The sequence below is a fragment of the Equus quagga genome, chromosome 13 (assembly GCF_021613505.1).
Source record: "Equus quagga isolate Etosha38 chromosome 13, UCLA_HA_Equagga_1.0, whole genome shotgun sequence".
Taxonomy (NCBI): Eukaryota; Metazoa; Chordata; class Mammalia; order Perissodactyla; family Equidae; genus Equus; species Equus quagga.
Genome location: NC_060279.1, coordinates 100,670,392 through 100,693,922, shown reverse-complemented (window position 1 = coordinate 100,693,922; position 23,531 = coordinate 100,670,392). Strand labels below are relative to the sequence as shown.

General features: G+C 37.7%; 1 protein-coding gene across 4 annotated transcripts; it reads left to right on the top strand.

Annotated features, from left to right (window-relative positions):
- The first annotated feature begins 26 nt into the window (after positions 1–26).
- Positions 27–18,513, top strand: ZNF146 (zinc finger protein 146). 4 transcript variants are annotated; one of them, XM_046681279.1, is made up of 4 exons: positions 27–303; positions 2,514–2,591; positions 7,524–7,751; positions 15,465–18,513. In XM_046681279.1, the coding sequence occupies exon 4, from the start codon at positions 16,248–16,250 to the stop codon at positions 17,124–17,126; it is 879 nt and encodes a 292-aa protein (XP_046537235.1). In that variant the 5' UTR covers positions 27–303; positions 2,514–2,591; positions 7,524–7,751; positions 15,465–16,247; the 3' UTR covers positions 17,127–18,513. The 4 variants fall into 4 exon arrangements, with proteins under 4 accessions (XP_046537235.1, XP_046537236.1, XP_046537234.1 ...); XM_046681280.1 differs by lacking the exon at positions 2,514–2,591 and having other exon boundaries at positions 27–296; XM_046681278.1 differs by lacking the exon at positions 2,514–2,591.
- The last annotated feature ends 5,018 nt before the right edge of the window (positions 18,514–23,531 follow it).

The window sequence follows — 23,531 nt, the reverse complement described above, 5'->3', positions numbered from 1 at the left end:
CATAATCACGGGAAGAGGCAGCCAACTTCGCGGGGGAGAGACAGAGAGCGATTGAGTGTCAACCAGCAAAGCCTTAAGGGAAATGTAGTCCAAGGCCGGAAAAGCGGCCTTGCTGTTGACAGAAGGTAATCAGATACCAACCAGCCTGGCCTGGTCGCGGTGACCGCGCAGGCCGCGTCGCGGAGACTTCTGGGAGTGCTCACTCGCCCTCGAAGTGCGCAAGCGCAGCGCAACGAGTGGACATTTTGGTCTTTGTCCGCGGGTCAGTCCGGCCCCTGGCTCCACGTGGCGCCAAAGTAGGAGGTGGGATGTGGGCGTCTTGGGCCGGTGGGGTCCGGGAGGTTGAAGGGAAGGATTCCGGATCTATTGGGGCGCGGCGCGGGGTGGGGAGTGGGTTTAAAAGCGTCAGGACTCCATGTGGGGTGGGGGTGGGGGCCTCTGAGGAGGGTTGGAGCGTGTGTGACCGCAAGTTTGACCGGATGTTCGGAATTACGGAGTGAGAAGCTGGGTGCGGGATCGTGGGTGGCCGAGTCTGAGAGGGAGATGCAGGAGATCAGCCTTGAGCTAATAACATCTGAGCCGCGCTTCTCTTGTCGAAAGTGCTGATAATAACGGTGCCATCTTCCTGAGGCGTCTGTTTTACTGGAAGATTTGAAGGGGGAAAAAGCTAAGTGGAAAACAGTTTAAAAATGGATTTTTATATTAAAACGCATTTCTTTTTAGTTGGGCTAGAATGGAAATCCCCGTGATTTCTTCTTTTTTTTAAAGACAATATTTTAAAGGAACTTTTCGTTAGTGGGAGTCTGGTTCAGACGATCTCCGATCTCCTGATCTTTGGGGTATTTTAATAGGGCTGCTGTTAAGTGCTGGACAAAATATCAGCGTTACACATCGAGACGCAGTGTCGTGTGGCGCAGAAAGCCCAGGATTAGGGAGTCAAGGGTTTGGAGTTCGAGGTTAGGCACATTGATCCACATTCTTTGAAGAGAACTTGGGGTTGCAGTTTTTTAGAGTGTAATCGTGTGAGTCTACACTCGATTCTAGGTGTCCTAACTCCTAAATGAATCGAGGTGTTCCCACTTTGTATGGATTTTGTGAAGTAATGAAAATACATGTGTCTGCAAAGATGCTTTTTCTAAGGAATCCGCTCACAGTCATCCTTCGCGTAAATTTTAAATAATAAGAGTTAAAGTAGTTGGGTACCAAATTTAATATCTACAAATCAATAGCCTTCAGATAGCCAAACAACAGCCGGTTAGAAGACATGATAGAAGAATACCGCTATTTACAATAGCAATAAAAAATAAAATATTAAGGAATATTCAAAAAGACTAGAAAAGAATATTTTAAAGTGCTAAGGGTTATAACATGTGAACAGATAGATATACCATGTTTTTCAATAGGAAGACCTCATAAAGAAGTGTGCAAACTTAAGTAAATTTATTCGTTTAATGTGATCCTAATAAAATTGTCTCCGGTTTTTTTTCTTTTGGATCTAGATAAGCTGATTCTGCACTTCATATGGAGAAATAAACAAGCTAGATTAACCAGTAAAACTCTGAAAAAGAAAAGCAGTTGCGATGTGGGGAGGTGGGAGCCCAACAGTGACGTTTTAAAATATAAATCCTCAGAAATTACAATAGTGTTGGTATCAGCTTGAAGCAGGCCTGTGAAGGGAAATCAGGCAATATCTATAATAAATACGAATGTGTTTTCTTTTTGACTCAGGTATTTCACATCTGGAAATTAGTCCTACAAATGTACCTGCGTTTCCATGAAATGATATCAGTGCGAGATTGCTGATGGCAGCAGTGTTTGGCATAGAAAAAGATTAGAGGGGTCGGCCCCGTGGCCGTGTGGTTAAGTTCCTGCGCTCTGCTTTGTCAGGTCAGGGTTTTGCAGGTTCAGATCCTGGGCGAGGACGTGGCACCGCTCCTCGGGTCATGCTGAGGCTGCTGAGGCGGCGTCCCACATAGCACAACCAGAGGCACTCACAACTAGAATACACAACTGTGTACTGGGAGCTTTGGAGAGAAGTAGAAGGGAAAAAAAAAAAAGATTGGCAACAGATGTTAGCTCAGGTGCCAATCTTTAAAAAAAAAAAAAAAGATTAGAAACTATTCATGCCCATCAGTAGGAGATTGGTTTCATAAAATTGTGATGCATCTATACAACAGAATAATATACAGCTTTACAAAAGAATGAAGAGGAAACTATATACTGACACTGAAATGAAATCACTCAAAAATGTACTGTTAAGTGAGAAAAAACAAGATGGAGAATGTATGATATGCTTCATTTGTATTAAGAAAAGAGAAATAAGAATATGTATTTGTATTTGTTTCCATTAAAGAACTCAAAAGATACACAAGAAATTAATAAAAGCTGCTATCTCTTTTTGGGATAGTGGTACTGGGATAGATAAGGCAAAGGCAAGTATTTTTATGTTGGTTTGTTTTCTAACTGTGAATTTAGTATACAAAAGTTAAAGTGATTTTTTTTTTTTTTTAAAGGACGACGTAGGCCGTGGAGCCAGACTCCCTCTGTTAACTCATTCCTCTGTTGCTTTGTACATCTGTGGCCTTAGGCAGGTACTTGTGCCTCAGCTTCTCATCTAGTAATACAGAGAAAATAATAGTATCTGATTCACAGGTAGTTGGTTGTGTAGATCAGGGAGTTCTGCGTGCTAAAGAATAGTGCCTGGTATGTAGTAAGCACTGGATAAATGTTAAACAGTCCTGTTACTACTATCTGAAAAATAGTGTATCCTCAGAAATAATACAGCCATTCATACTGTTTCTGGTAGAAATTTCTGAAAGATTCAGATATGTAGATACTCTTATTTCCGTGTTTAAAGTATTGTGTTTTTTTTGACATTTCCTTTTATAGCTGGAATGAGGAAGTTAGATTTCTGTGTTCATCTTTAGAAACTCATCACTACCTCCGTGAGATGTGTTCTTTGATTTCTGTGGTTACTTTTTCATGGTTCTAATTCAGAACCTCTGATGATGTTTTTAAAAAGTTCCAATTGTGACTGACTTTTGGCCAGAAGACATCAGAGGTGACCTTTCAATTGCATAACATCAGAAGAGACATAACTGTATGACTGGTCCACCATTAGTGATTGTATTTTTAGGGCCAAAATGTAATCTGAATAGTTTTACTTTAGTCCCATACAAATGTTTATTTCCCATCAATCATTTAATGGATGATTTTAACATCGATAAATAATCCTTGGCTGAATCAGTAATTTCTTCATGGGTTCCAAAGTGATGATTTTTTACTTTTTCCTTCCTTTTACATTTATTTGATTGCAACCTCAAATTGTGTCAAATTTTTCCTGTCTTTTTCTTATTTAAGTACTATTTTAAAGTTGTGTTCTAATAACTGCAGCTAGTTTTTCTCAGATACTCTTATTATCACAGTTTTAGCCAGTGGATGCTTCTTCAAGTTGACTTCTGTCCCAATTTGACTCCTAGAACCTTACTTAGAGTGTAGTATTGACTATTTGATTTTTTTTGCCAAAGGCATAAGTGAAAATTGGTATCTCAGTGTAGGTTTAATTTGCATCCCTCATTATGAGTGAGGTTGGGTATCTTCCATACATGTAAGGGCCACATGTATCTATTGGAATTGTCTGTTCACATCCTTCTCCACATTTTTGTATGGGATGTCTTTTTCTTTTGGGAGCTGTTAGAAAAGTTAGCCTTATATGAAATGAGTTGCAGGTTTTTTCAGGTTTTAAATTTGTGTTTTGACATTGTTCACGGTGGTCATTTCTTTTTCTAAACTGCAGAATCAGGAGGTTTTTATTTTTATGTACTTCAGTTTATCAGTCTTCTCATTTATGGTCGTAGTCAGAAAGCCTTTCCCACTCCAGGTTTCACCTATACTTTCACATCCTTACAAGGTTATCATTTTTATAGGATTGCATTTTCTTATTTATATTTTTAATTCATTTAGAATCTACCCTGGCATATGATATTAGGTATGCATCAAGGCTTATCTTTTTCTAATTGGCTACTCAGTTCTTCTAACACTATTTGTTAAAAAGTCTTAGCTTTACTATTTTAAAATTTCATTTTTATCATATACTGAATTCTTGTATGTATTAGGTCTATTTGTAGACTTTATGTTCTCATCCATCTTCCAGTCTGTCTTCATGTACCAATATTTAACTTTTTATCATTGAGATTTTATAATTTTGTTTTAATACCTGGTATTGCTCGTCTCCTTATTGCTTGCCTTTTCAGAGTTTCCTAGCTATTCTTGCTTATTTATTTTTCTATGTAAACTTTAGAATGAGCTTGTCTAGTTCTAGGGGAAAACACTTATATTTATTGATATTGCATTAAACTTATGAAATAACTTAGAGGAAAGGGACATTAGATCTTTATGATTTTAAATACTCCTATTCCTGTACATAATATATTCCATTTTCCTTTTGGGCTCTCTGGAGTGTTTAAAAATTTTCTTCATATAGGTTTAGATACTTCTTACTAAGTTTATTTCTAGGTACTTTATCTTTTCTATTGCTGTTATGAATGGAGTCATTGTTGTGTTAAATATGAAGCTTATTTTTTATTCCCTGCTTAACTTACTGAATTATTGTTTATAATTATATTAAATACTAATTGAGGCAATGGGCGTTCTTATCTTTATTTAGAATTTAATAGAAATGCCTTGGGGCTGGCCTGGTGGTGCAGCGGTTAATTTCGCATGTTCCACTTCGGCGGCCCAGGGTTTGCTGGTTCGCATCCCAGGTGCGGACATGGCACCGCTTGGCACACTGTGCTGTGGTAGGCGTCCCACATATAAAAAAAGTAGAGGAAGATGGGCACGGATGTTAGCTCTGGGCCAGTCTTCCTCAGTAAAAAGAGGAGGATTGCCAGCAGATGTTAGCTCAGGGCTAATCTTCCTCAAAAAAAGAAGAAAGAAATGCCTCCAGTATTTTTGCATTAGATAAAATGCTAGCTTTTGTGGTCAGATATAGTTTACAATTACATACATGTAGTATATACATATATGTATATACACACACACACAGATAGATTACCCATGCTGCTTGGGTCTCAGGGATGTGAGTAGAAACAAAAAGTTTTTGAGGCTGAGGCCAGATGTAACAACCAGGAAAGATCACATTAATCAAGGAAAGAAAAACCCCTTTGAACTCTGATACTGCAGTCTTAAAAGAAAAGTCAAACAGAACAAAAATAAGATGCTCAGTAAGTTGTTTTTCCTATTCTGTTTTCTTTCCATTCCCTTCTTTTGGGTGACATTTCTTTACTCAGTTTTATCTTTTTTACTGTTTTATCTTTTGTGTTCTTTTTGTAGCTTTGCTTGCTTCTTAAAGTTTTTGTGTCTTTTTTTAAAGATTCATTTTGTTGTGTTTCATTTTATTGTCTGCTTTGTGGCAGTATTTTTCAGATGAGTTTATTTAACTGTTATTTTTTATTAACTGTTGGTAAATTATGCTATTCATTTTCACTCTTCTTACAGTATCCTTGTGTGGACACAGACAAATTATTTTGTCTTACTCATGTTTGTATGAAATAGATTTTCTTAGACAAGTACCAGGAAAAAGGAGGCATAGTAACATTCTATGCTTCCAAGTTCACATACCTCCTCTTCTAGTGTTTAAAGCAAAGGACTTCCGTACCTTCTCTGGCTTGATGACCCTAACCTGGTTGAGGTCAACTTCTATCTCTGACTCTTTGTTTCCCACAATTTTTCATAGTACTTACCTTCACTTTTAGAAGCCTGCTCTTTCTCCTTCCCCCTGCAGTCCTTTTCTGTTTAATCTAGGTCTTGCTTTCATCAGTTCCTTCTTAGGGTGAGGCCTACTCATTCTGTAAGGAAATAGTAGCTGCAGATTTCTGAACTCTTGTGAGTCCTTAGAATCCCCCTCAGCATTCTCAGTTCTTCCTAGGCTTCTTTGCAACTTCCTGTTTAGCCTCCTGTTTGGGTCTGCCTTTGGCAGAGGTACATGGAGTGTGGGAGTTTTTCTGTCCCTAGATTTGTTGTTCGTTGTTAGATTCAGTTACAACAATTTTCGCTCAGGGTGAATCCCTCACTCTGAGAATGAATATTTAGAGTTAATATATATTCTCTCCACTAGTTTCACTAAAGATAGAGTATATGGATTGAGTACTTGGTTCCCTCCCCCTCCACCGCCATTATTGATGTTTTGTACTGTTTCAGGAGAAGTACTTGCATGATTCAAAACTAAGCAGCCATCATGCTCCTGTGAAACCTTGCCTTGCCTCCTTGAATGTTGATGTTCTAGGATTCTGTCCTTGACCATCTTCACGTACTGTGTATATTCTCTATAAGCAGTCACAGTAACAGTGCACCTGTGTGTTCAGGAGCAGTGATATTCTGACAGCTAACAAATTCCCATTTCCATGCTAGGCCTATTCTAAGTTCCTCATCTGTATATGCAGTTGCCTAATGGATATATCTGCCTGCATGTGCCTCAGAAACCTGACACTCTGAATATCCAGAATATCAAACTTGACCTCCTTCCTCCTGCAGATTGTCTCTGGGCAACTCACTCTTTCATGTTTCTCTCTGTGTACATTACTGTTTAAATCAGGCTCTAAGCCTTCCATCTCTGCCACACTCCAGTACAAAGTGGTGACCGAGCTTTTTCAACACACACAGCAGGTAGTATGTGTTGATCTCAACTTTGTAGAAAAGTTGGAATAGTACAGAGAACTCTCGCATAACCTTACCCAAATTCGCCATTTGCATTTTCTCTTTTGCTTTATTTTTCCTTCTCTCTCTGCCGATATGTATGTGTGTAATTTTTCCCTGAACGATTTGAGACTAAGTTGGACACATGCTCCCTTTATAAATACTTCAGCATGAATTTTCTAAGAACAAGGACATTATTTTTCATACCACAGTACAGTAATCAAAACCAGAAAATCTAACATCAATACCTTACTATTATTTAATCCAAAGTTGATATTCAGATTTTGTCAGTTGTCCTAATAGTGTCTTTTAAAGTCTTTTTTTGAATGACTGGATGAACTTATGTTTACAGGACATTTCTAATATATAGTTTTACTCAGAGTATAATACAAAAAAAGTAAATATTAGGACTCCAGGAAAACTTTCTGAGTTTTTATTCCTGAATATTGTCAGAACAACTTCCTACACATTGTGTCCTTGTGGCTTGGTTCTGATAGGCGTATGTTGCTGTAGTATTAGATGTGAGTATTGAATTCATCCAGGAACAAGGGCCGCAGTTAAAATCCACTCAAGAACGTATGCAGGAGAGTGGTGCTAGAGAACAATAGCAGCCAGTCACGTGAGGCATGAACAGTTTTCCTATGTAAGTAAAATTCTGAAAGTAAATTCCCCTTTTTTCCCCCATTTCTGGATGTGTGGAGACTTACATGATTGAATGAGTCTGGCTTTGAAATTCAGGATTCAAATAATCTTAGTCCCTTTGCTCATATAATTGTGTGTACTTTAATCTCTAAGGCAAAAGGTCATTACTTTGTTCTTTTCCACAGGGCCGCTTCCTTCTGCATCCCTGGAAACTGCACCTTCCTCGTTCTTCAGAAGGCTCCAGGGCTCAGTCTGAGTTCCAGGATGGTACTTTGGCCCCAGCATTAACATTCTAGTGCTGTATCATTTCCCCAATAGCAGGTTGTAAACTGAACAAGCTGTTTGTGATCCTCTGTTGGAACAAGAAGACAGCTCTGAGTGGTGGAAAAGAAGTGGATAGGAAATTTGTCCAGGTGAGTGAATGACAACCAAGCAGGTTGCAGTTGGTTAGTCAGCATTGACCCCTCTGGAAGGCTTTTAAAGCTGTTTTCTAATAGGCCCTAGTCTTCAAGCATCACTTGGTATGAATTCTTGAGATACTTGAATGGCATTTCCAATTATCGTTTTCTCTATTTTAGCATTCTGCTTCATCGTCAGATTCAGAGGGTCTGGTGCCTGTCTTATCTCTATTCTGGATGTCAGCACTTTGTACTTCATTTGTACTGCCTCTGTGTGCTTGTTCTCTTTTTCATTAACGCCCTCAGTCTCATATTCCCCCATGTATATAGACTCCTTTCCTCATGCATTGTGTTTTATAGGTCTTAAGTCTTTACGTATTGTCTGACATTTAGGTTCCTTTCTATTACCACTTTCTCTCATTCTTTCAGGGGTTAAATGCCTCAGAATTATATTTTACATCTGTAATCATACTTCCTGTTGTCTTCTTATCCACCTCTCCCATTATACATCAACAAACTCCTGCCTCCCTCACTTCCACCGCCATATACCTCTCAGAAGTTGTTGCCTTAGAAATCAGTTCTGTCTGTCTGCTGTGTGTGTCTGTATGAATGTATGAACCTGTATTTGTTTTTTAATGTAAAACATGAACTTGTAAACATTTTTGAACATCAAATTATACAGTGAAAAAGTCCTCTCTTACCTCTGGTCCTCAGTCCTATGGTTCTTTTTCAGAGAGGCAGTCACTTTTAAGAGTTTCATGTATCCTTCTTGAGGTAGTCTGTGAATAAACCAGCATATATTTTGTATCTCTGCTGCAAATATGAGTATATATAAGCTCTCAGTTTTCCTTTTCATATATATGATGGTATGTATTGTATTGTGTAGTTTTTTTTTCTGAGATTCTCTACCATCACATAATTTATTTAACCTGTCTCCTATTAATGGACATCTAGGTTGTTTCCAGGCTTATGCTATTAAAGACACAAGTGCATTTACCTGTTTATATTGCTTTGCAGAGAGATGCAGATACAACTGTGTAATAATTTAAGAAGAAATGCTGAGTCAAAGTTATGTTTATTTATAGATTTGATACAAATAGGCACATTGTTCCCAAAAGGAGTAAACCAATTTATATTTCTGCCAACATGGTTTATTCATATGTTCATCAAGTATTTATTGAATGATGTGTATTAGGCACCATTTCAGGTACTAGGGAAATGTCAGTGATCAAAGCAATCAAAAATACCTCCCTCGGGCTCATATTCTAACTGGGGAAGGCAGATGATGAGTAAATAAGTAAAAAATATATTCTGTCAGATGGCAGTGAGTGCTATGGAGAAAAATCAAGGAAAATTGGCATGGAGAAGGGCCAATTGGGAGTTACAATTTTAAGTGAGTTGGTCAGGGTAAGGTCTCAACAACAGGATGACATTTGAAAAAAGATCTAAAGAGTGTGAGAGTGGGGTGTGCAGTATTTGGTGCAAGAGCGTTCAGCCAGAAGGAACAAAAAATTTTAAAAGCCTTGAGTCCGGAACTTGCTGTTCAAGGAATAGTGATCAGGGCAGCAGGCTGCAAAAGGGAATAAGAGGCAGTTTGGTTGGCTCACAGGCCAAATCACAGACTTTGGCCTTTATTCTGAGTGATTTGGGTAAGTATCAAAGGGTTTTAAGCAGAGGAGTGATAAGATCAGAATTACATTTTGGCTGATGTATAGAAAATAAGGTAGAAGCGGCCAGGGCTAGGAGATTACTCAGACGCTAATATAGTAGTAGTTGAGCTAGTGACAAGAAGTTAGGTTTTTAAGATATCTTAAAGGAATAGCTGACAGGATTGGCTGATAGATTGTATGTCAGTTATGAGAGAAAAAAGGAGTTATTGAGGACTCCAAGCTTTTAACTGGAAGAGAATGAGTTACCATTTACTGAGATAGAAAGACATCAGGAATTTTGGGAGATAGATCAAGAGTTTTCTTGTGGACTTCTTAATTGTGACGTGTCTCCTTATCATCTAAGTGCATATTCAGGCAGGCAGTTGGATATACAAGTCAGGAATTTAGGGAGACAGAAAGTTCTGACCTCTTCTCTTCTGCTATAGTAAGAGGCTTTTTTATTCAGTGATGGTGTCTCTGCATTTCCTTGCTCATTCCTGCTTTTCCTACCTTCAGGGATGCCAGTGAGTCCACCATGTCTCCTGGATGGAGCCTGCATTCCTGGATTCTGTTATTAAAAACAAGCAGGTGGTAATTTGGCCCTTGAGGCTGTGCCTTATGTTTTTGGAAAGCATTGTGCTTGAGGGCTCTATTTCAAAACAGCAGTGGCAGCTGTCTACTCAGATCCTTTCTCATAAGACAGTAGCCTTGGGGCTGCTTCCTACTCTTATCAACAGTGCAGTTTTCCTTTTTTTCTGTTTCTGTTTGTCTTTCTCAGACATGGAAAGTGGGCAGAGATGTCTTTATTTTACCATTTGAGAGGAAAGAATCTGTGTTATGTTTGAGTAACCCCTCAAGGAATTCTGTCCCACTTCTGTTGGATTGGTGCTTTGATCACCTGATATGTTGCTTTATCTTTCATAGTGCTGCTTTGTCCTTTGCTTTTATTTTTTCTTCTCTCTATCCTCTTACTGGAGATGACTCCTAGAACACTGCATTCTGCCTTTCCTCCCTCCCTTTATAAATTAATTCCCAGAAAGGATGCATCCATTCTGAAGTTAGAAGTAATTCTTTTTATGATATCAATTTTTATTTTGGCACCTCCAGCCTTTCTATCTTGCCTGCTATAATTTTATGTGTTTATAGGATAAACAGCATCTGATTTCATTCTCATTGTGTCAGATGATTAAATCATTAATTTCCTACCCAAATTAGAGATTTCAGTTCATTATTTTCAGGTCTAGAGATCAGTTCAAACCTGTTTCATATTATGTCTGGATTATTTCTTTTCTCATGATCCTTGTGATATGGTCAGTCAAGCCTTTAAAAAGATACACTTCAGTGTAATCAAGAGAGGACATACTAACCATAAGAATATAAATGTGAACATATTTCCTTCTCTCTATAAAATCTTTGAATTTGAATTTGAATCTTAGCCTTTGATTATAAAATGCTCTTCCTATTCAGGTTACACTCATCATTTAAACCTGTTAGTTGCTCTTCTGTTGATCTCCCTTCTGATTGTTGTCTGTTGTCTGTTGTTGTCTGTTTAGTCTTTAAAATCTAAACTGTCCTCCCTCCCTTATTTTCCCGCTTGATATTGCCCCCACTATTTTAATAATATGTACTATCAGCCATTCAAAGAAAAGAATAGAGCCATTAAATCCAGCATCTCAGGGTATAGTTAGGATGTTAAGACCTTTAAGTACATACGAATTTGGGTTTAAAAATATTTCATATGGAACACTTTTATTTTAGGAAAAGTGAATCCAATTGTGATTAGAAGCTCTGGGGAAAGATGTTTATAAATAAGAGACAAGATTGGAGAAGTCTTTTTAGGGGCATGTTACTGGAGCTGCTTCCAGGAGGTTCTGTAGATTCTAAGGAGGTTGAAAATAGGAGAGGTCAGGCTAAGCCAAAGGACAGGAAGAACATACTATGCATAGTTGTGACTCATTGGTTGTATACTTAACACGCTTGTCAGGCTGTTCCTCAGGGCCTGTGAACTTTAAATTCTGCTTAGAATGCTCTTCCTCTGGATGTCTGTAAGGATCACTCTCTTCTTTCATGTCCTGAATCTTTCCTTCTCAGAGGCCACTATATCTAAAATTGAAATTCTTTACCCCTTCTCTAATTTTTTTTCATAGCACTTAGAACTTTTTGACAAATCATCTCCTTTATTTATTTGTTTATTATCTGTCTCTGTCCACTGGAATGTAAACTTGATTAGGGCAGAGAATTTTGTCAGTTTTGTTCAATACTGTTTATCCCTTGAAGCTTAGAACTGTGCCTGGCACATAGGAGAAGAGAGAAAGGTATTTGTTGAATGAATAATAAGAAACGTTTTGAGTAGCAGTTGTCAAACTTCTTGGTCTCAGTAACTTAGGTTTCTTTTTTTTTTTTTTAATAACAGCTTTAGTGATATATAATTCATATAACATAAAGTATACTCTTTTAGGGTGTGCAATTCAGTGGTTTTTAGTATATTCACAAGTTGTGCAACCATCACTACTATCTAATTCTGGAACATTTTCATCGTCACAAAGGGAAACTCCATACGAATTAGCAGTCACCTTTACATTGTTAAAACTTCAGGAACTTCCAAAGACCTTTGGTTTTTGTGGACTTTAGTGATATTTATGTTGTTTAAAAGTAAAATTGAGAAACTTTGAAAAATATTTATTTATTTAATGATCCCATTACATGGGAACTTAAATTACACTTCTTAATAAAAATAACAGTTTTCCAAATTAAAAAAGTTTAATGAGAAAAGCGACATTGCAGATTTGTAAATATCTACTGTCTGGTTTAGTAGAGGACAGCTGGATTCTCATTTCTGCAGAATTTTCAAATGTTGACACATCTTATTATACAATATCAAAACATATTTGTTAATATCATTACTGATCGCATTAGAAAAGTCTTTGAAGAATTGAGAAGCTATCATCTCCTGGTGAAGGGAAGATATAGGTTTTCTGAAATGCTAATTTTTGCTTGAAAACTCAAATTTTATCATTGGCAACATATGCTGTCCTTTGTTTTCCTTGAAATGATTTTCTCACTTCATTCTGTCAAAGTACCTGCCAAATAATACCTGTCTAAATAGCTCTAGTTTGTAAGTCAATCATTTATTAATTTATTTAAAGTAAATTAATGGTGCTCCGTGAAAAAGGTTGGCTAGTTTAGCTCACAACGTAAATGATTTGCCCAAGTACTCTTCCTTGAGACAGCTATCATCCTTTGGTGTACAGTAGAAGTACTTGTGTATTTGTATAAAATTACACTTATTTTTATACTTTTTTTTGCTTTTTGTGGAATTGATATTTGCCGCACTTTTTGTTTGTTTCCTTGGTTTTCTGCATTTAGCACAGACTCCCTTGGACTTTCCTCAGAATAGTTACAAGCCCTCTCAATACTAGTTTCCACATGGTCAAATGCATTGGGAAATCTCTTCCCATTTTTCCCCATGGAGATATTACTCCTAGAATTTTTGTTCTCCTGCTCCAATCTGGACAGGTTATCCTCTGACTCAATAGTCACCTCTTATCTTGTAGTTTCTCATCACCATTATCAAAGAATTTTCTTTATTTTCCCTATGGGTTACATCTCTTCTTTTTTGGATCCTATATCTGTTGCCTTCTCTGTCTTCTAATTTTGGTGGAGCACATCTTTTAGTAGCGTGTAGCATCCTGAGAGGAAAGGTGGATTTGAGGTAAAATTTTTCATCATTTGCATATCTGAAAAATGCCTTTGACTGTCCATTAGATTGATAGGCTAAACTTAGAATTTTTCCCTCAGAATTTTGTCTTCTAACTTCCCCTGTTTCTGTTGAGAAATTTGATGCCATTCTGGTTCCTGTTCCTTTGAATGATACATGTTCTTTTTTTCTGAAAACATTTACAGCCTCTTTATTTTTCCTTTTGAAATGTCATAGTGGTGTGTCTAGTTATGCATCTTTTATTATTCGTTGTGGAGGGTACTGAGTGGGCCCTTTAAGTCTAGAAATTCGTGGCTTTAGAGGACAAGAAGTTTTTCTGTTCTTTGAATATTTCCTCTAGTCAGTTTTCTCCTTTTATTTTCTGGAACTTCTTTTACTCAGCTATTATATTACTTTGGTTTATCCTCTAAATTTGTCTTCTTAAAGCTTCTATCAGGAAATGATACTGTTACTTGTGCTCATATTTTATTAGCCAAACAAGGTATTTGGCCATGCCTGAGTTTGCTAGGGTTAAGTAATATAAATCCTTCTTCAGTAAGATGACTCTGTTACTGGTGAATGATAATACAGTCTACCTTCCCTTCTCCCCTCCCCATAGTTTTAGTTTCTAAGGGAACTTTTTGTTTCTTGCTTACAAAACCCTGTTATTGTTTCACTGATAAAATAATCTTCTTGTAACTGTCTGATTGGTTTTAGGGTTTGTTGTTTGCTATGCCTTTCCTTTTATCAGACTTTCTTTTTCTCTTGATGTTTCTCTGTCTTTCATGATAGTGGAGTTCCTCAAATGTGTGTGGAATATTGGCTGCAAGGTCATGTTTAAGAATGATTCACTGAGGCCAGCCCCATGGCCGAGTGGTTAAGTTCACGTGCTCAGCTTCAGCGGCCCAGGGTTTTGCTAGTTCGAATCCTGGGTGCAGACATGGCACTGCTCATCAGGCCACACTGAGGCGGCATCCCACATGCCACAACTAGAAGGACCCACAACTAAAAATACACAGCTGTATACTGGGGGGCTTTGGGAGAAAAAGGAAAAATAAAATCTTAAAAAAAAAATAAAAGAATGATTCACTAAAAGGTGATCTTAAGCTTTCTTGTATTGGATGCTTTTTGTCGTCTGGTAGGCTTTAATGGATCAAAAGTATAAGGCCTCATGGATCCCAGGTCTCCTCCCTGCAGAAAGCTTATACTGCCTTACTCTCACAGACTCAGGTGGGGCCAGGTCCTTTGTTTTGGTGAAAAAAATGGGTACAGGTGACAAATACTGTCTTGGAGGGGCGTCCTGCCAAGGTTTTTCATGGGCCTTTCAGGTTCTCCCAGAGAAGGATTCTTTCATATCTTGCTTATGGGTATATGTACCTGGTTACCAACATGTCTTGGCCTCAGTTGCAGAATGGTGCTGGAGGTCTCACCATGTTATGTATAGTTTTAATTCCATTGATTTCAGTGTATTACCTGTGCCCTGTTGCCTTGTTTGTTGGGAGTCCTTGAGTTGAGCTTCTCTGTTTAAATTTCTGCAAAGAATAATTTCCATTTCATACAAGGAATAGACCTTTCCCCTCTTGACTGGGAGGGTCAAGGTCCAGCTGCACCTTATACAATCTTTTTCTTGGGCACCATCCTTTATTCCTTCTCTTGAGGTACTTGATTCCGTCCATTTCCTGAGTCTTTCTGATATTTCATGGCGCAAATTGGCTTGCTTGACATTGGCCCCCTCTTCTGCAGTACCTTTATGTTACTTGAACTTCCTCAGGTCTGCTGTGTGTTGAAAATCTTCCATGTGCTTTATTATATTGAAAAATTTGTTAATATCTGTATTTACTGATGTCTCCTATCATATTCTGTTTTCTTGTGAGTTTGTACCATTTTCTTTTTTCTTCTCATTTTAATGGGGTTTTGGGAGGAAGAAGATGTTGGTTATTCCTTTCCTTTTCTTAGGTATCCCAGGTAGACTTTCTCAGTTTTATGTAGTCGTATTTTTAATCCTATTTGTTAACTTTTCATTGTTTGTTACATTTAATTTGCTGAATTATGAAATGGGAAGGGTTATTTCTCAAGAGTAATCTAAGCTTTATGTACCCATGAATGTTAATTTTCTACCCAGATATCCTCCACAGGAGTTTCCTTCTTGAAAGTTAGTTGGAGACATTGGTCATGAGGATTCTTTCATATTGTGAGATGGGCTAACCAGAGTTAATCCCAAAAAAGCACAATATGAAATTTTATTACTAGTAATGGGAAAATTCATAAACAATGATGATAATTAAAGCTAACATTTATTGAGTGCTTACCATGTGCCAGCACAGTTCTAAGCACTTTATACATTAACTCCTTTAAATGATCATTCTTTGTACTCCATTTTAGAAGAAGCCTGAGAAGATGATGAGCAGATAGAGAGGCAACAAGACTTGCATCCATCTCCAATAAAGTACAGACTGAGGAAAAAAGCAGTGAATATAAGAAAATTGGAAAAATACTTCCTCTGATCTCAGACTTTACACCTTTTAAGGCAACACCTTTATCAACTTACCTAGAAAGAGTTTGAAACAATTTAGATTTAATCATGAGGAAAGTTGTGTAGGAAAGAATCATCAATTTACTTAGTTTGGAAATCCTGCCACAGCTTATTCTTTATGATAGTAACCCCCTTTGAGTGTAAATCAGTGTGGAAATGCCTTCAATTAAAAAAAATTTGAAACCCGTCTGATACCAGAGCGTTCATACTGGAGAGAAACCTATGAATGTACTGAATGTGGGAAAACTTTCACTCACATATCACCCTTCATTAAATGTCGAAGTCAGGCTGGAGCGAAACCCTGTGCTTCTAAGGAATATTGAAAAGCCTTTAGCTAGATGACAGATTTCATTGAGTAGAAGAAAATTCACCTGGAGAGAAACCAGTGACAGTAACAAAACGTCACTGAGTAGTGGAAAATTTATACTTGGAGAGAAAGCTTTGAATGTACTGAGTATGGTAAAATTTTCTCTCAAACTTTAATCCTTACCCTACAATTGAAAAGGTCATACACAAAGAACTCCTACAGATGTAAGAAATGTGGAAATACCTTCAGCCTAAAGTAAATCCTCATTCATCAAGAAATTCATACTGGAGAGAAACCTTGTGAATGTGGGAAAGCTTCCATTCAGATGTCACACCTCAGTCAGCAGAGAATTTGTAGTGGGGGAAACCCCTTTGCCTGTAAGGTATGTGGGAAAGTCTTCAGCCACAAATCAAATCTCACAGAGCATGAGCATTTTCATAATAGAGAGAAACCTTTTGAATGTAATGAATGTGGGAAAGCCTTCAGCCAAAAGCAGTATGTCATTAAACATCAGAACACCCATACTGGAGAGAAGCTCTTTGAATGTAATGAATGTGGAAAATCCTTCAGCCAGAAGGAAAACCTCCTTACGCATCAGAAAATTCACACTGGAGAGAAACCTTTTGAGTGTAAGGATTGTGGGAAAGCTTTCATTCAGAAATCAAACCTCATCAGACACCAGAGAACCCACACAGGAGAGAAGCCCTTTGTATGTAAGGAGTGTGGGAAAACCTTCAGTGGCAAATCAAATCTTACTGAGCATGAGAAAATTCATATTGGAGAAAAACCGTTTAAATGTAGTGAATGTGGAACAGCTTTTGGCCAGAAGAAGTACCTCATAAAACATCAAAACATTCACACTGGAGAGAAACCGTATGAATGTAATGAATGTGGAAAAGCCTTCTCTCAACGAACGTCACTTATTGTACATGTGAGAATTCATTCAGGTGATAAACCTTATGAATGCAATGTATGTGGAAAAGCCTTCTCTCAAAGCTCATCTCTTACCGTGCATGTGAGAAGCCATACAGGGGAGAAACCCTATGGTTGTAATGAATGTGGGAAAGCTTTCTCTCAGTTCTCAACCCTTGCTCTGCATTTGAGAATACACACAGGTAAGAAGCCTTATCAATGTAGTGAATGTGGGAAGGCCTTTAGCCAGAAGTCTCACCACATTAGACATCAGAAAATTCATACTCATTAAAAGCCCTGTGAATACCTTGAAAATGGGAAAGCATTCATCAGGAATTTACACCTCCTAGCACACCAGAAATAATTGTTCTGAAGGAAAGCATCACAATGAGGGAAAGAAAAGCTAAAAACTTATGGGACACCATGCCGAGAAGGACATTTGTATGATAAAAATCCTGTGCTCAACGAAAAAACCTCCAGCAAAGGTAATGCTGAATCTTAAGACACATTACCACTAAAATTGGGAATGGAAAACATGCTTATTGCTATCTGCGTAGATCTGGAGATCTTCAGTGTAATAAAAAGAAGTCATGAGTTTTGGAAAGGAAGAGACTTTTATAATATTGCTTTAGCAGAACAGAAGAGATTCTGGAAACACCTATGCATTTATTAAAATTTAGAATATGATAGAAATGGCATCAGGAGGTGAGAAGATAATGGGACTATTTAACAAATGATTTGGAGGTATTTTGTTCTCCAAGGAAAAAAAATAGACCATGAACTATATGCAAAGGTAAGATCTAAAGGGATTAGAAGCAGGACTATGACAAAGCTATATATACTAAAATTATGACCTTGGGAGTAGGGAAACATTCCTGACAACAAAAATCCCTAGCAATTCTCTGAGTTTCTATGCTCAGGAAATATATACCAGGCTATATACTGTGGCATGATTTGTAGTAGCCATAAATTGGAAACAACTTAAATGCCCATCAGGAACAAAATGGAAAACAACTTATGATGGAATACTGTATATCTGTAAAATGTAACAAATGAGATCTACATGTATTACAGAGAAGGATCTCAAAAATTAAGTTGAGGGGGGAAAATGAAGTTGCAGAATGACACATATAGTACGATGACATTTTTGTAAATTTAAATTAAAACTTCTTTCACAAAATTCAGTACTATATATTGGTAATGGATACATATATGTATGTATGTTTTTAAAATGTTTTTGAAGTGGGTTGGAAGGATACAGACCAAACTCTTGATAGTGGTTGCCTGTGAAGAGTGGAGTGGGGAATGAATGGGGAGGGTTAGGGTAGGGATTCATTAAAGGGGACTTCAGTTTTATATATAAACATTCATTTCTCTTAAAAATGAAAAAGACTGCAAGTAAATATATCAAAATGTTGGATAATTCTGGGTTATGGTATATGGATATCTTGTCTTATTTTTTGTACTTTTCTGTATTTTTAAATTTTCTCATAATTGATAAGAATGGGGGTGAGGATGGGAACACTGTACCTATAGAAATCATGTTCTAATGGATTCATTCCCAATCAAATACTAAACTTTTTATAGAAAATATTTCTAAAATTTTATCAATGATGAGTTGATGGACTTGCTCTCTATGTAATATGAAATAATCTATTTTATTAAAATTAAAAATGACAGCATAATCCAAATCTGTTTTATTTTTACGTGTTATAGTGTAGACTATATGGTCCATATCTTCACATTTCTAACATTATTTTGCAACATATTGTTTGAGCTTAGACATTTTTGAGAACTTTAGTTAAATACAGATACATGCACATACTTCATATAAACAGAGTTTGAAATTTCAGTTTTCTGGTCCTGTGAATTTCCATAGGAATAGCATGGGTTTTAAACATGTTTTTGATTTTTTCATTTTTAAAGAGAAAATCGTTCAAGTTCTCAGAACTTCCCCCAATTCGAGTTAAATGCCAACACTTGGATCTCACCTGTAGCCTATTGCATGTCTCCGATTGCTTAGACAGACACTTTTTTTTGTTGTTTTTTCTCCCAACATTATTGAGGTGTAATTGACAAAATTGTACAGTATTTCAAGTGTACAACATGATGATTTGATATATGTATACATTGTGAAGGGATTGTCCCCATTGAGTTACTGTTAGTTTCTTTTACAGAGGTGGAAAGGATGGGATGGGTATGATGAGAAAAGTGGTTCAGACCCTCGGCAGAATTCGATTGTGAAAACCAGTCCTTCCTAAAGATATTTTTTGTCTGGTCCCTCATCACAGTGTAACTTGATATAACTACTATTATTAAAGGTTTTCTTAAATAATGGTGAACATCAGCAATACAACATTTGAGGTTGATTTCAAAACCTTTTAAAAAAGCTCTTAATCTCAGTTAAATGCCACGTTACTCTGTATCTTTTATTAGTCTTTTTGGAGGAATGACCATGACTTATATACTGAAATATCCACATGAATCTTAGTCCTTCCTAACATGAAGTCCCCACCCCTCTTTTTTTTAAAGATTTTATTTCTCCTTTTTCTCCCCAAAGCCCCCTGGTACATAGTTGTATGTTTTAGTTGTGGGTCCTTCTGGTTTTGACATTTGGGATGCCGCCTCAACATGGCCTGATGAGCGGTGCCATGTCTGCGCCCAGGATCCCAACTGGTGAAACCCTGGGCCGCCAAAGCAGAGCGCAGGAAGTTAACCACTCAGCCACAGGGCTACCCCCCCCCCCCCCCCACCACTTTTTTAAAAAGGGTGTTATGTACTAAACCTACTGAGGAACAGCACCAAATTTTTGTACACCATTTAAAAATTGCCTCCATTTGTTACTCTTAGTACGGAGAAACATTCTATATAAAGATTTTAGGCATAAGACATGTTTTCCTAAACTACTTTTTTTTCCCTTAATCTCTCATGCTTCATGTAGCTCTTCTACCTCTGCTTGTGTGTTTGTGCAGCTTCAGAGTCAGCAGAGTAAATGACAATCCTGAGGCTAAGACAAAACCAGGAGAATATCTTAATGTGTCTATTTGCCATGGCCTAGGACCCCCTCCCCCACCCAGCAATACTCATTGTGTTGGCTCATAGAAGAAAGTTGAATCTGTAGTTCAGAATTACTGTTTTACTCATGTCAGGAGGCAGATGATCTGAACTCTCTAAGTACATGTATTTTACTCCATCCTAATTCATAGAGTGTAGATATAAATGACTTGACGGTTGGACACCTGAATCCTCATTAGTCAAGATTTATAAGAGAAATCTTGGTTAATTCCACATTGCCTGTATACATATTAACTGCTATCTTATATAATTTCAAACCATGTGAAGGACCACAAAACATCCTCCTTTATTCTTACCCTCAGCCTAACAAAACCCCTAAAATGTCCTAATTTTCAGTCATAACCTTGCATCTACTGTTAGGTATTCCTTAGTTGTGTGTGTAGGCAATACCATCTCTTGGCTTTGCTTGCGTAAGTATTTCACATTTAAGGTCTTCTGTGTTTAAGATACTATGAACAACATAAACTATTATGAAAACCCTGGCTTCGTAATTTTACTGTTTACGTTCACTGACAAATAACAAGGTTAAGCATGATTTTGTCATATAAGGCAATAACCGGGCATTTGTTTGGCTCTACTTTTTTTCCCCCAAAGTATTTTCATCTAAATCAGTGGTTCTTAAACTTGAGTATACATAGAATCTCCTAGAGGGCTTGTTGCTGAGCCCCACCTCCAGAGTTCCTGATGCAGTAAATTTGGAGCGGGGGTTGCGAATTTGTATTTCTAACAAGTTCCCAGGTGATGCTGTTGTGCCAGGGACCACACTTTGAGAACTGATCTAAACATTTTTATCCAGAACAGCTCTCTGGTAGATGACAGTATGCATATTATTTCTCTATTTTAATATCTAGAAAAAATGAGAGATGAGCAGCAAACTCAGTGTTTTACATCTACTTAGTGGTAGAGCTAAGACTATGAAGCAAGTTATGGCTTTTATAATATTTCAGTGTAATAGATGGGAGAGAATGTTCTTGTGAACTTTTTTGACGAATATTCGGCTATTGCCTATTACATGCCAGACATTAGATAAATGGTGACCATCAAGACAACATGCTCGTGCCCTCTTGAGATCTTACTACTACTTTTGCATCTGGTGGGGGGAAGCATTAAGTTTTTTGTTTTGTGATAAACGTAATGAAAAAATAATGCACTAATAGGAAAGAATGTTGCGAGATGTAGTTGAAGATACAGGCATGGAGCATATGCTGTAAGGGTCACAGGCCTTTGTGTCAAAGGCTTGGATTTTCATTTTTTTAAGATTGGCACCTGAGCTAACATCTGTTGCCCATCTTTTTTTTTTCTCTCCCTTCTCCCCAAAGCCCTCCAGTACGTAGTTGCATATTCTAGTTGTAGTCCTGGCTCTGGCTGTGTGGGACGCCACCTCAGCATGGCTTGATCAGCAGTGCTAGGTCTGCACCCAGGATGTGAACCGGCAAAACCCAAGGCTGCTGAAGTGGAGTGCGTGAACTTAACCACTCGGCCACAGGGCTGGCCCCTTGGAATTTATTCTTAAGGTGTTATGAGAATTTGCCAAAGGAGACTTGAGTATGGCAGTGACATGTCTGACATTTTGACAAGGTCGCTTGATGCTCTGTGAAGAGTGGATTGAAATGGGAGCAAGAGTAGAGGCAGGGCGACCATTTTAGGGGCTGCATAATTACTGAAGCAAGATGATAGAGGTTAGGACAGAGGAGTTGCATTGGAGATGGATGGAAATGGATAGGTCTGAGATTTATTTGGAGGTGAGCTGACAGGACTTACTGAGGTGCGTGATAACAAGGGAAGACGTTAAATTCAGTGCCAACTTTTTAAACTAGAACTGGGTAATGAAGATGTTAGGTGGCTATGGAGAATCAGTTTGGGAGGGAATAAAATCAAGTTGGTTTTGGATACGTTAGGTGTGAAAAGCTTGTTTGACACTAAGTGGAAATCAGGGGACAGCTCAGTAACTTCAGCCTTCAGATAGTATTCAAGATGGGTGATAGGATAAGATCACTTAGGCAAAGTATAAATATAGAGAAAACAAGAAAGCCTAGGTTTCTGCCTCGGCACTCTTCCAACATTTAGATGTCATGCAGAGGAAGGAAAAGTAGCCAGTCTCCTATGCTAACGAGGCAGGAGGATATCTAATCTAGAGTGTGGTGTCTTAGAAGTCAGGAGAGCCATGTGGTTCAAGATAGAGCCAGTCATACTGGTGATTGCTACTATAAAATTGAATAAGATGAATACAGTGTCCTTTAGATTTGGCAAAATGTAGGCCATTGTAGGTCTTTGTGGTGCTCTGCTGGGGTCATAAACCAGATTGGAGCAGCATAGGGTAGATTGATGAGAGCACGGCTCTGCTGTCAACCTGCCTGGTTTTGAAGTCTTGTCCTGCCGTTTTTGAGGCTTTCTGCAAGTTCTGTAACATTGTGCCTCAGTTGCCTTATCCGATGCATCATCTTCTCATAGACTTGTGAGGATTAAGTAATAATTCACATTAAAACCATCTTTGAACAGTACTCAGCACCTAATAAATGATCAATAAATGTTTATCATCATTAGATTGAATTAAAGACTGAACATAAAGATAGGAAGAGGTGATAGCAAGTGTAGACTACTCTTGAAATGTTTTGCTGGAAGCCCAGAGGTGAGTCAGTTTGAGGGAGATGTGAAATTAAAGAAGGAATTTTCAGTTCTTCGGTTTGTTAGTAGATGGAAGATACAGGGTTTATTTGTAAACTGATGGCCCAGTAAGATAACTTCAGGACAGAAGTTTTTGAGAGGCCAAGAGAAGATGAGCTGTTGCATAGATGACCAGTTAGTGGTTGATAGGAACTAGGTTACTTTCTCTGTGAGCAGGAGGGAAGAGAGGATATAGGTGTCAATGGAAACAGATCTGAGAATTTGGTGATGGGGAGAATAAAAGGAGCCCCTATGGTTAATCGTATTTTCTCAATGAAGCATCAGATGAAGTTTTTGGTTAGAATAAAAGAAGAGGAGGGAGTGTGTAAGATTTGAGGAGGTAGAAGTTTTTTTTTTTTTTCAGTAAAAATTCCTTTTTCCTCATGAGGCAACTCTCATTTCAGACATCCTGAAGATGTGTACAATTTGAACTGCAGGCCCTGGGGATTTTGTGGAGTTGACTTAGAAGATTCTAATGGTGGCTTTTCTCCAATTGTTATTTTCTACCCTAAGATGACTATCAGACTTAAGAGCTTTTTGTTGACATCTTACCACATAAAAGGAAATTTTGAGAGTATGTTATTGAGTAAAAGTTCATTATGAGATTATTATCCTACAGAAGTGAAGATAAAATGCAGATGGTCGGAATAGTGAACTGTGAAGCAAGTCTGCATTAGCTGGGTAGAATTAATTAGTATATGGATCCAGGGAATTCCTGGCTAGTCTACATCAGGAATCTTGTAAAAAATAAGTTGATAGGTAAAACAGGAGAAAATACTGGAGACCAGACTAAAATATACCCAGGGTTAAATATTTATGCAAAAGAATTTTTAATATAAATATTTTGATTAAGAATAGTGACTAAAACAATGATAATGTCTACTTGTGGAGTTAACACAAGGACTAAAGTTTTGAGAAGCAAATTTTCTTAGCAAGTTCTTGGGGTAAAGCATTCTAA